General features: G+C 45.0%; 2 protein-coding genes across 2 annotated transcripts in view; both read left to right on the top strand.

Annotated features, from left to right (window-relative positions):
• The window catches only part of tarbp1 (TAR (HIV-1) RNA binding protein 1), a 45,353-nt gene extending 40,331 nt beyond the window's left edge, over positions 1-5,022 (top strand). Inside the window, 5 exon segments of the mRNA XM_070440534.1 lie at positions 7-25; positions 27-84; positions 87-130; positions 528-659; positions 3,594-5,022. Of these exon segments, the coding sequence (XP_070296635.1) occupies positions 7-25; positions 27-84; positions 87-130; positions 528-659; positions 3,594-3,767 (427 nt within the window). The 3' untranslated portion in view covers positions 3,768-5,022.
• Positions 5,023-5,074: 52 nt separating this feature from the next.
• LOC112074434 (5-hydroxytryptamine receptor 1D) lies at positions 5,075-15,397 on the top strand. The gene is given in 7 exon segments (XM_070440535.1): positions 5,075-5,577; positions 9,078-9,238; positions 10,608-10,720; positions 11,593-11,645; positions 11,648-11,707; positions 13,558-15,203; positions 15,319-15,397. Coding segments are annotated over 6 exon segments (1,848 nt in total). The 5' UTR covers positions 5,075-5,411; the 3' UTR covers positions 14,853-15,203; positions 15,319-15,397.
• Positions 15,398-16,130: the final 733 nt, after the last annotated feature.

The raw sequence follows: 16,130 nt of genomic DNA on the forward strand, positions 1-16,130 counted from the left end.
GTGAAGTCTGTGTAGGACGTGTGAGAATCTTCGGGGCCAGTGGTCTGGTGTTGGACAGTCTTCGCCACGTCAGTGATAAACACTTCAGGCCCTGAGTGTCTCCTCTGAGCTATGGCTCCCCCTACTGGAGGTAGGTAACAACACTTTAGTAGCCTAAACCACACCTGTCAAGCTCATTCCACAGAGGGCTGAGTGTCTGCAGTTCACTCCTCCCTTGTACTTGATTGATGAATTAAGGTCACTAATTAGTAAGGAAGTCCCCTCCCCTGGTTGTCTAGGTTTTAATTGAAAGGAAAAAACAAAAACCAGCAGACACTTGGCCCTCCGTGGAATGATTTGGACACCCCTGACCTGAAGTCTCCAGTGCCGTAGTGGAGCGTTCAGTGCAGATGTAGCGGAAGGAGGACAGCAGAACACTCTAGAATATTGAGATGACACACAAGTTCTTTAACTCTACTGTGTTCAACTTACTTTTTAGGCAGCTAAAAAAGTGTTATGTTAACATCATATCTTTGTGTCTCTACCAGGTGAAGCCCGTAGAACTGGCTGACTTCCTGCAGCTGAAGAAGAGGGAGGGCTACTGCATTGTGGGAGTGGAGCAGACAGCCAATAGTCAGAGTCTAAAGGACTACAGGTTCCCTGAGAAGACTCTGTTACTGCTGGGTAAAACCACTCTCCTGTATGACAGCAGAGCACATTGTCATTCCAGTGTATATAACTTGTGTCATATTGGAAGTATTTTCTGCTTCAACACAAGCCATGACATGAAATGCAGTTATTCACTAACAGACAAACCAACAAATGAACAATCAATACATGACATACTTATTGCACATCAATTCATTGAATTGACTGTATAAACACACATGTACATACACAGCCATGGCCGGGACTGTCTCACGGGTCAGGGAGGAAGCTGACAAGGCTCTTTAATGGAATCTCAATAATGGAGTGAGTGTTTCCCTGGGCCCCTATCAGGCGACACACACACAGCTCTGCTTCCTGCTGCAGTGAGGAGGACGTGCCCAGGCATGCTGGTCTCTAATGGGTCCTCTGTGGAGGGAGAAACAGGGAACACAAACTACAGCCGTGCCTCACTGACATACACATATACAATTGAAGTCGGAATTTTACATACACCTTAGCCAAAATATTTAAACTCAGGTTTTCACAATTCCTGACATTTAATCCTAGTAAAAATTCCCTGTCTTAGGTCAGTTAGGATCACCACTTTATTTTAAGAATGTGAAATGTCAGAAAAAATAGTAGAGAGAATAATTTATTTCAGCTTTTATTCTTTCATCACATTCCCAGTGGGTCAGAAGTTTACATGCACTCAATTAGTATTTGTTAGCATTGCCTTTAAATTGTTTTACTTGGGTAAAATGTTTCGGGTAGCCTTCCACAACCTTCCCACAATAAGTTGGGTGAATTTTGCCCATTCCTCCTGACAGAGCTGTGTGAACTGAGTCAGGTTTGTAGGCCTCCTTGCTCGCACACGCTTTTTCAGATCTGCCCACAAATGTTCTATAGGAATAAGGTCAGGGCTTTGTGATGTCCACTCCAATACCTTGACTTTGTTGTCATTAAGCCATTTTGCCACAACTTTGGAAGTATGATTGGAGTCATTGTCCATTTGGAAGACCCATTTGCGACCAAGATTTAACTTCCTGACTGATGTCTTGAGATGCTTCATATATCCACATCATTTCCTCCCTCATGATGACATCTATTTTGTGAAGTGCACCAGTCCCTCCTGCAGCAAAGCACCCCCACAACATGATGCTGCCACCCCCGTGCTTCACGGTTGGGATGGTGTTCTTCAGCTTGCAAGCCTCCCCCTTTTTCCTCCAAACATAACGATGGTCATTATGGCCAAACAGTTCTATTTTTGTGTCATCAGACCAGAGGACATTTCTCAAAAAGTACGATCTTTGTCCCCATGTGCAGTTGCAAACCATTGTCTGGCTTTTTTATGGTGGTTTGTAGCAGTGGCTTCCTCCTTGGCTGAGCGGCCTTTCAGGTTATGTCGATAAGGACTCGTTTTACTGTGGATCTAGATACTTTTGTACCTGTTTTCTCCAGCATCTTCACAAGGTCCTTTGCTGTTGTTCTGGGATTAATTTGCACTTTTCGCACCAAAGTACGTTCATCTCTAGGAGACAGAACGCATCTCCTTCCTGAGCGGTATGGCTGCGTGGTCCCATGGTGTTTATACTTGCGTACTATTGTTTGTACAGATGAATGTGGTACCTTCAGGCATTTGGAAATTGCTCCCAAGGATGAACCAGACTTGTGGAGCTCTACATTATTTTTTCTGAGGTCTTGGCTGATTTCTTTTGATTTTCCCATGATGTCAAGCAAAGAGGCACTGAGTTTGAAGGTAGGCCTTGAAATACATCCACAGGTACACCTCCGATTGACTCAAATGATGTCAATTAGCCTATCAAAAGCTTCTAAAACCATGACATAATTTTCTGGAATTTTCCAAGCTGTTTAAAGGCACAGTCAACTTACTGTATGTAAACTTCTGACCCACTGGAATTGTGATACATTGAATTATAAGTGAAATAATCTGTCTGTGAATAATTGTTGGGAAAATGACTTGTGTCATGCACAAAACTATAGTTTGTTAACAATACATTTGTGGAGTGGTTGAAACACTTATATTGGAGTCATTAAAACTAGTTTATGTAAACTTCCGACTTCAACACACACACACACACACACACACACACACACACACACACACGCTACAGAATGATGTTTGATCAATAGACACACATCGTTCAGTAATACACGTTTTTTCTCTACTGTGTGTACCGTCTCCAATCGGCCTCTCTGTTATTAGTCTGTTATTGGAGGCTGATCATTCCTGGGTGGGGTGGTTGAGGTCGGTCAAACATACAGTTTGTTTAAGCTGAGAGGGCCGAGGAGAGCTGCTATTTGTAATGAACACAACCAGCACACACACGCAGCCATTAGCCAGTGAACACTCCACCTGTTGTCTGCTCTGTTCCAGCACAGCATGGTGTTTGTCTAATGTAACCCATTACAACCATACAATCTGTACCTGTCTCTGTCATATTGTTCACAGCAGGGTGTTTGTCTAATGTAACCCATTACAACCATATCTGTACCTGTCTCTGTCATATTGTTRACAGCAGGCCAGGGTGAATGTTCTGTAGATCAGTGACTAAGGCCAGAATTCAACCCCATCGCCCCTTTTCGGCTATGCACCTATTAAAGGCATTGCTCCTGCATTTGCAGAGACCACATTGTAGGTAACCACTGCATATGTCGGCTCAATTGGAAATTACCTTTAAATGTCTGTTGCGTGGATCTATATATATCTGGATCTAACACGGATCTAAATGAACTTCGACCTTACGCTCTAGAAATAGAATGACATTGACTTGAATGGGAATGTCCAGTGTTCCAGTCCTTTTATTTCTGTGGACCAACATCCTATCTCGTCTCCTAGCACTCTGTTCCATATTTCACCTGTCTAGTTATTCTCCTTCTTATTCATAATTTCTCCCTCCTTCCTCCCTCCTCCCCCTCCTCCTCCTCCCTCCCGCCTTCCCCCCTACTTTAGTAATGAGCGTGAAGGTATCCCAGCTAACCTGCTCCAGCTGTTGGACGTGTGTGTGGAGATCCCTCAGCAAGGTGTCATCCGTTCCCTCAACGTACACGTGAGRGCCGCCCTGCTGGTTTGGGAGTACACCTGCCAGTACCTGTCCTCTACTGGAGGGAAGTCAGACTGAAACAGGGAGGGACGACCTGGACTTGTCCGATAAGAAACAAACATTTTCACTCTGTTGCAAAATGTTTTTTGAAAAGTTTTCCATTGCGTGCACTAATGAACACACCCCAGTGTGGGGGTAAAGCCGCCAGTACCTGCCCCRGCTGCGGAGTAGGGTGAAGTTGCCCCTTTACATTTTAGTCATTAAGCAGATGCTCTTATCCAGAGTGATTTACAGTAGTGAGTACATACAATATCACATTATCATACTGGTCCTCCGTGGGAATCAAACCCACAACCCTGGTGTTGCAAGCACCATGCTCTACCAACTGAGCTACACGGGGCCTTTCCCCACTAATGGTTAAGGTTAGAATTGGGGCAGGGGAAGCTGATCCTAGATCTGTACCTACAGGCAACTTCACCCCAGACCTAGTGAATCTGCTGTGGTGACTGACCCCTCTCTGTAACGCCCTAACCCTGCTGGTGTGGGGGTACACCCGGCCATTACCTCCCCCCTACTGGCCCTGCTGCTGGGGTGACCTGGAGCCTCTTTGTGATAACTGCGGTGTGAAGTTGCCCCTAGGCACAGATCTAAGATAAGCTTGAATGCCCTCCCCAAGTCCTAACCTTAACCATTTGAGGGGAAAACATGCCACTGACCCAACAGAAACCCAGTGTCAACCTCACCCTGCTTCAGGCCTCTGAGATCTGGTCATGAAGGAAAGGAGACAAGGAGTCTAGGAGACTAGGAGAGAAATCGACCTCATTACTATTGATATGTTGTTCAAACCAGAGAGTTTCTTGTTATTGTCAAAGTCCCACCTCAGGCAGGTGTCAGTCATCAGAGGAGAAACCATTACTTACCTCTTCCATATGCTGTCACAGTTTCTGTGTTTTGTAGAATTTTTCAAAATTCATTTTATCCTTTTTTTTTACCCATTTAAAATGCAGCCTTAACCCTCCAATGGGCCATAGATGTAYAGAATGGATGTTAGTCTTACAAGTGATGACTTGTTATTAGACCTAGAACCCATCTCAGATCCATTGGAGGTTATTTCCGTTTTAGCCGTGGCTAGATATTACATTAGAATATTCCAATGTCGTTTGGACAGGGTCATGTTTCCAAGTGCTTTCCCAGGAAAGCAGCAGACACTTGATTTTCCCCGAGTCTCTGTTTTTTTCTGTGTGTTATTAAACACGGTACAATGCTTTTAGAGTGGAGAAATTGTTGGAGAAAGTAATGCATCTTTTTAAACAAATAAAACTATTTCGTAAGACCTCTGTTTTTCTTATCACACACATTTGGTTGATTTATGTTTTCCTTTACAAAGCATGTTATTTCTCACGGAGCCGTTCATAGCGCAGAAAGATCATTAGCTCACAGTAGGTTACCGAAAGGTGCCGTGCACCACGCCCAACTTTGACCAAGAATAACGTTGCGCAGGTGAACGAACCACTGAGCGGTGCGGCGGTGACATTAGACCGGTAGAGGATAGGAACAATGGATAATGAGAAGGAAACGTATTTACAAGATGACTAAAATGTATGTCGTTTACCCTGTGTAGAATTAATAGCCTATGGATATTTGGCGTCCAAAACTATTTCCAATCAGTATCAACAAAAAGTTTCAACTAGGCTAAATTGCATCAAAAAAGGAGAGTAGGCTATGGAGCAGCTAGGTGGCGCTTGGCTGGATACAAGTGCCCCTTTCCCGGATGAGATGCGGATTTCAGCCCGGAATGCGACGGCGGAGGCTCGGCTCAACTTGTCCCCRCGAACTAAGCTGGTTCTGGAGGTCCTGATGGTGTTGATGTGTCTCGGCGCAGTCACAGGTGTGTGTCATCATAACGCAGATGCGCAACTGCAAGGAAAACGTTTWATTTTCATACAGCTCATGAAAATATACTTAATAATTTCGAAAAAGTCAATCGCTTTTTAGTGTTCACTGACTTCCAGTTATATGCTTTATCTTCATTGTAGCTTTAGACGTAAATMATGTTCCCCTCTGCCTTCAATACATTGGGCTCCTATAATGGTTTTAATTKAAATGTTGGGTTTAAGAGGTCCTAAACCCTGATTAAAAAGACTGAGCACTGATTAAATATGCCCTGAACACTGATTTGGAGAGCCTTTTATGCCCGTGTAAAATAATCAAGGGGAAACGCTGGTGTGATGCCTGCTGTACAAATCCCCGCTGGGTGCTGCTATACATTGGTGGCAAATGTCTCTCTGTGTGATGTGCTTTCTTTTAGAATGACATTGGCCATGTTTGTGATTAAAGCACCACAAGCATCGAAATATTGCTTTTGATGTTGCCTTATTCTTTCAATGGATTTTGTAGCAATGTATTTTCTTAGAAACATGCTTTGAGACCTCAACAGTGGGCCTACTCTGAAACTTGCTGTTTAAATTAAAGCGGCAATCAGCAGTTGAAACAACAACAACCACGCGTTTTCCCTGCCCCCGTTCRTCTACAAAGCTGAGGGTTGGGGCTGAAGAAATATAACCACTCTCAAATTCATGGACGTAGCTATGGATGCCAGGACTGACCATCCAGGAGATCAAATGATAGTTTTAACCATGTTCTGAGGCTATATAGTGTTTTTACATTTACTTTGTTTACAAACATTGGTGGAGAACAAGTTTATATTTTGGGTTCTGATGAGGTAGGACAGTTGAACTAAGCTCATGAGGCATAAGTTATATTCTTCAAGAATCAATGGGTACATACAGATAACTGCCAAAATAAAGGAAACACTTGAGTAAATGAGGGATACAAAGTGTATATTGATCATTAAGCAATTATCATCCCATCATGCTTAGGGTCATGTATAAAAAATTCCCAGTTGCCCATTATTTTGGCTACCATGGCTAGAAGAGATCTCAGTTGTGGGTGTGTCAGTCAGTCACCCAGGCAGTCACCAGATCCCAACCCAATTGAACACTTACTGTATGGGAGATTCTGGAGTTGCACATGAGACAGCGGTTTCCACCATCATCAACAAAACACCAAATGATAGAATTTCTAATGGAAGAGTGGTGTTTCATCACTCCAATAAAGTTCCAAACAATTGTAGAATCTATGCCAAGCTGTTCTGGCTCGTGGTGGCCAAGCGCCCTATGAAGACGCTGTATGTTGGTGTTTCCTTTATTTTGGCAGTTACCTGTATCATTAATTTCCCGAGGTGGGACCGAGTCACTATTATTCGAGTCACAAGCAAGTCTCAAGACATAAGGTCCAAATCACAAGTCCAGTCACGAATAGAACTGGTCGAGTTTGGAGTCAAGTCCAAGTCGTGCATTGTAAGAGCAAGTCAAGTCACAGMTTTTTTTTCAAGTCAAGTAAAATAAAAAAAACGATACATGCAATGACTTGTTCAACTACAAATATGTGTCTATTTATTGAGGCTACCAGACAGTCCTTTTCATTATTTTGTCTARAACACATTTTGATGATGTAATAATGAATTTGAACAACAAATTCCAAATGCAAGCTTCATAAGTAAATTATCAATTTCAAGCAATTTCAACATACCAAAAGACAAGTAGGCCTATGCTAGTAATTGTGCTGCTTGATTGCTGGTGCGCTTGTAAAGTAAACAGTTAATATTATTTTGGAGCTACATATTTATTTATGGCAATCCTCTCTCTCTACAATGTGACGTTTGCCGGCACCCGATCCTATAGTTGTACAGCAAAGCAGCAATCTGTTCGCTAGATCATTGTTTCCTAAACGTTTTGACCGGAGTGCGCCAAAAATGAGTGGTTCAACGCTCGCGAACTCCCGCGCACGCGCACGCACATGCACACGCGAACACAATCTCTGAGCAGATGTAGCCTGTCATTGCCATAGAAATAAGAATTCATACAGCTATAAACGGTTATGCATTTTCAAAACACAAGATACAGAAATAAACTGCGTTTTACACCTGCATTTGAGCTGAAAGTCATTAATGTCTGTCAATATCAACTAGGGATATCATGTCACTTCTCTAGAGTTCAGAGCAAACAGCATCATAACGCTTCGAACACACCGACAGTGRRTTGGCGCTAAATAGTATGCGGCATAATATGGATATGTATGCAACAAAAGTTCAACAATCACCTTCTGCTACCATTTCTGTCAAGCCGTTAACGCATACAGTTTGACGCATACGTTCGATAAATCCAACGTATGCACCACACCGAACGCACCGCAACTGCCTCTGCAACGCAATACTGTAAAGCAAACGCAGCGTTTCAATGGAAATGAATATAATTCTGGTGTTCCAAAATGCAAATTTACTGTTGGTGTGTTCGGTTACAAGGCCTACTCACTGTATGCAGCGGAGGTTCAGCATTCGCTATACATATAAATTCCACAGAATATGTTACATCTTACATTTACATTACATTTAAGTCATTTAGCAGACGCTCTTATCCAGAGCYACTTACAAATTGGAAAGTTCATACATATTCATCCTGGTCCCCCCGTGGGGAATGAACCCACAACCCTGGCGTTGCAAGCGCCATGCTCTACCAACTGAGCCACACGGGACCTTATCTTCATCTGATAAGTACTGAAGGCAGTGCGATGTTACAGCTATCTTATGACATATAGCCAATGCGCAGAACTGAGGTACTATATATATAGCTTAATTAACTCACCCAAACTAGGCCTATCTGAAATGTGAAAAGGATCAATGAAATTGCCATGTTGCCTGTTGTTCTGGCAAAGATGCTCTGTAACAGATTGCTGAGCTGTATATAGATAATATCAACGTAGGCTACTCTGTTTTTACCAGGCAAAACCGGAGAGGATGAAACAAGTGATTTTTGGTCACTTATCTGGATATGAGCGGGGCGGCCGATGCTGCAGACTGGTCATTGGTCAACAGTCAGTAGGCACATCTTTTCGGTTCTGAAGCACAGATGAGATGTTTTTGAGAAAGGAATTTGGTGTAATGCCATAGGCCTATGTTGGTGACCAGATCGAATAGGCTTAGTTATACATATAAAATATGCAAATGGTAGGCTATACCCATATAGCCTATTAAAACAATTTCTATGAAAAATATATTTTTTTCCATTGAGTTTCACACTCTGACCCCCAAAAACCTTCTCACGACCAACCGCCACTTTGAGAACCACTAGCTCATCCGACCTGTGTTGACTGACAGTTTGCTGGTCCAATCAGAGGGCCAGCAAACTGACTGTTTAGACCATAACCCTAAAGTCAAGTCCGAGTTTTGAGGCTCTAAGTCTAGCCTCAAGTCATCCAATTTCTGACTGGAGTCACACTCGAGTCCACACTGTTAATTTATACATCCAAAAATGTCTGTTCACACTGTAGGTAACATCCTGGTGATTGTGATAGTGGCGGCCACCAAGACCTTCCACTGCGTGACATCAGTGCTCATTATGAACCTGGCCATCAGTGACCTGTTGGTCGGGGTTGGGGTCATGCCCTTCATAGGCTCTCTCCATCATGAAAACGGATGGGTCGACTCTACTGTAAGTCTGACCTGGGGCTTCTATTCATGTTGTGTGTGGTGGTGTGTGTGTGTGTGTGTGTGTGTGTGTGTGTGTGGTGTGTGTGTTGTGTGTGTGTGTGTGTGTGTGTGTTGTGTGTGTGTGGGTGTGAGTGTGTGAGTGTCGTTGCTGTTAGTGCCTCTAAGCAGTCATATAGTTAATCTGTAGTGTTATAATCCACAATGTACCATAACCCAGGGGTGACCATATCCAGGGGGGACCATACCCAGGGTGTTCCATAACCAGGGATGTACCATAACCCAGGATCCATAAACCCAGAGGAGGACCATAAACCCAGGGGAGGCCAACCCTCCTAATGCTACTGGGTTGTCAGGGGGTAACTCTCCAGGAGCAGGTTTGTCAGCGGGTAATCTCCAGAAGCAGGGTTGTCAGGCGGGTAACTCTCCAGAAGCAGGGTTGTCAGGCGGGTAACTCTCCTGGAGCAGGGTTGTCAGGCGAGTAACTCTCCTGGAGCAGGGTTTGTCAGGCGGGTAATTCTCCTGGAGCAGGGTTGTCAGTGGGTAACTCTCCTGGAGCAGGGTGTCAGTGGTCTCTAGCAGGTGATGGTAACTCTCCTGGAGCAGGGTTGTCAGGTGGTAACTCTCCTGGAGCAGGGTTGTCAGGGTAACTCTCCTGGAGCAGGGTTTGTCAGGCGGGTAACTCTCTGGAGCAGGGTTGTCAGGGGCGTAACTCTCCTGGAGCAGGGTGTCAGGGTATCTCCTGAGCAGGGTTGTCAGGCGAGTAACTCTCCTGGAGCAGGGTTGTCAGGCGGGTAACTCTCCTGGAGCAGGGTTGGCAGGTGGGTAACTTCCTGGAGCAGGGTTGTCAGGCGGGTAATCTCCTGGAGCAGGTTGTCAGGCGGGTAACTCTCCAGAAGCAGGGTTGTCAGGCGGGTAACTCTCCAGAGCAGGGTTGTCAGGCGGGTAACTCTCCTGGAGCAGGGTTGTCAGGCGAATACTCTCCTGGAGCAGGGTTGTCAGGCGAGTAACTCTCTGGAGCAGGGTTGTCAGGTGCGTAACTCTCCTGGAGCAGGTTGTCAGGCGGGTAACTCTCCAGAAGCAGGGTTGTCAGGCGGGTAACTCTCCAGAAGCAGGGTTGTCAGGCGGGAACTCTCCTGGAGCAGGGTTGTCAGGCGAGTACCTCTCCTGGAGCAGGGTTGTCAGGCGAGTAACTCTCCTGGAGCAGGGTTGTCAGGTGCGTAACTCTCCTGGAGCAGGGTTGTCATTGGCTGCCCTTCCATAACACTTAGGGAGTCTTTCAAACCTTTATTTGATCGTCTGTGTGTGGAGAATGTGTCCCATAACAGTGACTGGACTGGTTAATCTCATTCTCCCTTACTTCTGTTTGCTAGGACCTGTGTCTGTATGTTGGGTACACCTCCTCAGTCTACTGTCAGCCTCAGTCCTGACCTGGCAGCATCGCCCTGGACCGCTACCACTCTATCATGGACTGTCTGCGCTACAGGTAATTCAATTATCCTGAAACTACAAGACTATACATTGAACCAACTAAAAGAGATCTAGACAAATGATACAGTGCCTTCAGAAAGTATTCCCAGGGTGTGAATACTTTCGGAAGGCACTGTACTACTGACTGAAGATCTAGACCAGTCAGATTTAACCTAGGACATCTCATTAGACTATAGATCTAGACCATCAATCTAAACCTAGGACATCTCCATTGACTATAGATCTAGACCAATCAGATCTAAACCTAGGACATCTCATTATAGACTATAGATCTAGACAATCAGATCTAAACCTAGGACATCTCATTAGACTATAGATCTAGACCAGTCAGATCTAAACCTAGGACATCTCATATAGACTATAGATCTAGACCAATCAGATCTAAACCTAGGCATCTCATTAGACTATAGATCTAGACTAATCAGATCTAAACTAGGACATCTCATTAGACTATAGATCTAGCCAATCAGATCAAACCTAGGACATCTCATTAGACTATAGATCTAGACCAATCAGATCTAAACCTAGGACATCTCATTAGACTATAGATCTAGACCAATCAGATCTAAACCTAGCACATCTCATTAGACTATAGATCTAGACCAGTCAGATTAAACCTAGGACATCTCATTAGACTATAGATCTAGACCAATCAGATTTAAACCTAGGACATCTCATTAGACTATAGATCTAGACCAATCAGATCTAAACCTAGGACATCTCATTAGACTATAGATTTAGACCAATCAGATCTAAACCTAGGACATCTCATTAGACTATAGATCTAGATTAGAAACAGTTCAATCAAGCACAGACATTTCCTTCAGAAAAATTTAACTTTTCTAGTTATTTTTATTATTATTCCAGTTTCCCACTGTACCCTGTGAGGAAGTGTGCTGTGGTGCTGTGGATCTGGCTCCAGGCCTGGTCACCAGCTGTCCTCCTCTGCTGGGCTGGAGCACTGTGTCCTACATGGCTCCATGTACAGGTTGGTGTGGTTCGATTCCCGCTGGGGTCAAATATACTAACAATGTATGATCTCAACATGCATGGCATGTACAGTGAGGGGAAAAAGTATTTGATCCCCTGCTGATTTGTTACGTTTGCCCACTGACAAAGAAATGATCAGTCTATAATTTTAATGGTAGGTTTATTTGAACAGTGAGAGACAGAATAACAACAAAAAAAATCTAGAAAAAACACATGTCAAAAAATTTATAAATTGATTAGCATTTAATGAGGGAAATAAGTATTTGACACCTCTGCAAACTATACTTAGTACTTGGTGGCAAAACCCTTGTTGGCAATCACAGAGGTCAGACGTTTCTTGTAGTTGGCCACCAGGTTGCACACATCTCAGGAGGGATTTTGTCCCACTCCTCTTGCAGATCTTCTCCAAGTCATTAGGTCTCGAGGCTGACGTTTGGCAACTCGAAACCTTCAGCTCCTCCACAGATTTTCTATGGGATTAAGGTCTGGGAGACTGGCTAGGCCACTCCAGGACCTTAATTGCTTCTTCTTGGCCACTCCTTTGTTGCCTTAGCCGTGTGTTTTGGGTCATTGTCATGCTGGAATACCCATCGCCGACCCATTTTCAATGCCCTGGCTGAGGGAAGAAGGTTCTCACCCAGATTTGACGGTACATGGCCCCGTCCATCGTCCCTTTGATGCAGTGAAGTTGTCCTGTCCCCTTAGCAGAAAAACACCCCCAAAGCATAATGTTTCCACCTCCATATTTGACGGTGGGGATGGTGTTCTGGGGTCATAGGCAACATTCCTCCTCCTCCAAACACGGCGAGTTGAGTTGATGCCAAAGAGCTCCATTTTGGTCTCATCTGACCACAACACTTTCACACAGTTGTCCTCTGAATCATTCAGATGTTCATTGGCAAACTTCAGACGGGCATGTATATGTGCTTTTGAGCAGGGGGACCTTGCGGGCGCTGCAGGATTTCAGTCCTTCACGGCGTAGTGTGTTACCAATTGTTTTCTTGATGACTATGGTCCCAGCTGCCTTGAGATCATTGACAAGGTCCTCCCGTGTAGTTCTGGGCTGATTCCTCACCGTTCTCATGATCATTGCAACTCCACGATGTGAGATCTTGCATGGAGCCCCAGGCGCGAGGAGATTGACAGTTCTATTGTGTTTCTTCCATTTGCGAATAATCGCACCAACTGTTGTCACCTTCTCACCAAGCTGCTTGGCGATGGTCTTGTAGCCCCATCCAGCCTTGTGTAGGTCTACAATCTTGTCCCTGACATCCTTGGAGAGCTCTTTGGTCTTGGCCATGGTGGAGAGTTTGGAATCTGATTGATTGATTGCTTCTGTGGACAGGTGTCTTTTATACAGGAACAAACTGAGATTAGGAGCACTCCCTTTAAGAGTGTGCTCCTAATCTCAGCTCGTATCTGTATAAAAGACACCTGGAAGCCAGAAATTCTTTCTGATTGAGAGGGGGTCAAATCTTATTTCCCTCATTAAAATGAAATCACTTTATAACATTTTTGACATGCGTTTTTCTGGATTTTTTTGTTGTTATTCTGTCTCTCACTGTTCAAATAAACCTACCATTAAAATTATAGACTGATCATTTCTTTGTCAGTGGGCAAACGTACAAAATCAGRAGGTGATCAAATACTTTTTTCCCTCACTGTAAGCACTAAAATGTACGTTTGCTTTAGATAAAAGAGTGCAATGCCTTTATTAATATGTAATATTTCCTGTGAGTACAATGTATCAATAATTGCTATTACTCATTCTTACAGTGTTGTGTAACAGTGAGAAATTCCAATACTTGTTAGACTGTACAGTACTTCCAGGACATGTTACAGTAATAAGGTCACTAATGTACTATTATTTCAGCTGTGCGGTGAACTGGAAGAGCAGTCCCAGCTACACAGCCTTCATGGCTGCCCTGTCCTTCCTCATGCCTGCTGCAGTGATCCTGTTCTGTTACGTCATCATCGTCCGTGTAGCCCGGAGCCACGCCAGGAGGATCCACACCCTGGAGGACCAGCTCCAGAGAAACACTGGAATGCCGAGCTCCTCCTTCCCGACCGAGATTACTTCTGAGCGGACGAGTCCGAGGTGTCTAGGTGCCCACGGTCCTTCCACCTCCAGGCTGGTGTATCATCTGAGTGGGCGGTTTGTATCGGAGACCCATGGAGAGGTTGGGGACGGGGTTCCTTCAGGGTCAGATCATACTGCTGGAGCTCCACAGACCTCCAGCCACCCAGGCTCTACCTCCAGCTCCAATGCTGCATCCCGGAGACTGTTCTCCTTCCTGGCCCAACACGCCCCCCATGGCCACCCCCATCCGCCCCACCAGAACTCCAACTCCAATCACCTCCATCACCACGGGGTTGTACGTCTCTTCCTGGTTATCTCCGTCTTCTTCCTGTGTTGGACTCCATATATAGGCGTAGCGCTAGTGCAGGCCACGGAGACCGCCCTATCGTGTAAGTCCTCCTTAGTCCCGCCCTCGGCGGTCACCTTCTCCTATTGGTTGGTTCTGTTGAACTCAGACATCAATCCTCTGCTGTATGCTCTGCTCAGTCAGAGGTTCCAGGGAGCTCTGCGGTGCCTGAAGCAGAAGATCAGAGTGCGCCTGGGGGGCAACGTGGTGGGGAGGGGGGGAGGCGAGACCAGGAGGGAGGGAGAGGAGGGGAGGAGCAGTGAACCATGTGACCCATGTACTCTGACTTCCGTCCATCCCCGCCCCCAGTGGCCCCGCCCCCATCCTGGCCTAGTATGTCCTGGACCTGGGTCAGACATCCACAACCCACCTGTAGGAGAGGGGCTGAGACGGGCCTACTGCTCTTCCGTCTTCACAGTCGACTCCAACTTCTCGGACAGCTCCAGGGAGCGTGTATGTGGTGTGTTCCGCCCCGGTAGCTCCGCCTCTTCCTCCACCTCCTCTGGATACTCCTCCTCRTCCTGCCACCTGTGGCAGGACTCAGTTGGAGAAGGTGGGGAGAGGAGTTCAAACAGGAGGTTGGAGTGCCTGCAGGTCCCCACCAGGACAGCAGAGGGCAGCAGTCTGCCGTTCTCTGCAGCCACCAGAGACAGACAGGCAACCTTCTTCTATGGACAGATCACAGTGAGGGTAGAGCATGATGTATGCTAGTCGGAACGGATTAAGATCTTTATGAACCATCGATCTGTCGTTGAGCAAGGCACTTAACCCCTAATGAAACGTCTCCAGGAGTGCTGTACTATGACTTACCCTGCGCTCCAACCTCAGAGGACGTGGGGTCAAACAGAAGACTAACGGCTCGATTCAATCAGATCTGCTTTAGCCAACATCAGCATAGCAGTTGTTTTGATGGTGTCGGAGGCAGAACTGTGTTAGAGCTGTCAATTCCACAAGTGGCTCCRGGCATTATACCTATAGCAGACATTGCCATTGGCTGCAAGGAGTCTGATTAACAGAAATCCTATACAGTCTTGTTTACAAGTTTGAATACTGGAATGTGTTGTAATCTACACCTCCATTAGGAACACTGGAATGTGAGATGGTAATCTACACCTTCATTAGGAACACTGGAATGTGAGATGTAATCTACACTCCATTAGGAACACTGGAATGTGAGATGTAATCTACACCTTCATTAGGAACACTGGAATGTGAGATGTAATCTTACACCTTCATTAGGAACACTGGAATGTGAGATGTAATCTACACCCCATTAGGAACACTGAATGTGAGATGTAATCTACACCTCATTAGGAACACTGGAATGTGAGATGTAATCTCACACTCATTCCTCATAGGAACACTGGAATGTGAGATGTAATCTACACACTTCATTAGGAACACTGGAATGTGAGATGTAATTCTACACCTTCATCTACACGACAATCATTAGGAACGCTTTGATATGCCTAACCGTCGTAATCCATACTTACATTTACAAGCGCGAATGTGAGATTAATCCCCCACTAACTCGATTGGTCACGATTGCATGCTCGATTAGTCTTCACTCATGGAGAAATGTAACCACTTCACAGCTGAGGAACACTCCATTGCTGAGATGTAATCACTCAGCTCATTACGGATAACACTGATCGCGTAGAGCGCTGAGATGGTGTAATCTACATCCAACGATGGGAATCTGACTGAGTAAGTAATATATACCTTCATTAGGAACACTGAATGTGTATTGATGAACTAATTATTAGGCACTGGAATGTGAGATGTAATCTACACCTTCATCTTAGTGAACACGATGGAATGGTGAGATGTAATCTTACTAATAAATTCCCTCTCCATTAGAGGAACACTCTGGATGTGAGATGTAATCTACTCCTTCATTAGAACACATGGAATGTGAGATGTAATCTACTCCTTCATTAGGAACACTGTGAATGTGAGATATATGTAATCTACTCCTTCATTAGAACA

This window comes from Salvelinus sp. IW2-2015, unplaced genomic scaffold (genome assembly GCF_002910315.2).
Source record: "Salvelinus sp. IW2-2015 unplaced genomic scaffold, ASM291031v2 Un_scaffold2634, whole genome shotgun sequence".
Taxonomy (NCBI): Eukaryota; Metazoa; Chordata; class Actinopteri; order Salmoniformes; family Salmonidae; genus Salvelinus; species Salvelinus sp. IW2-2015.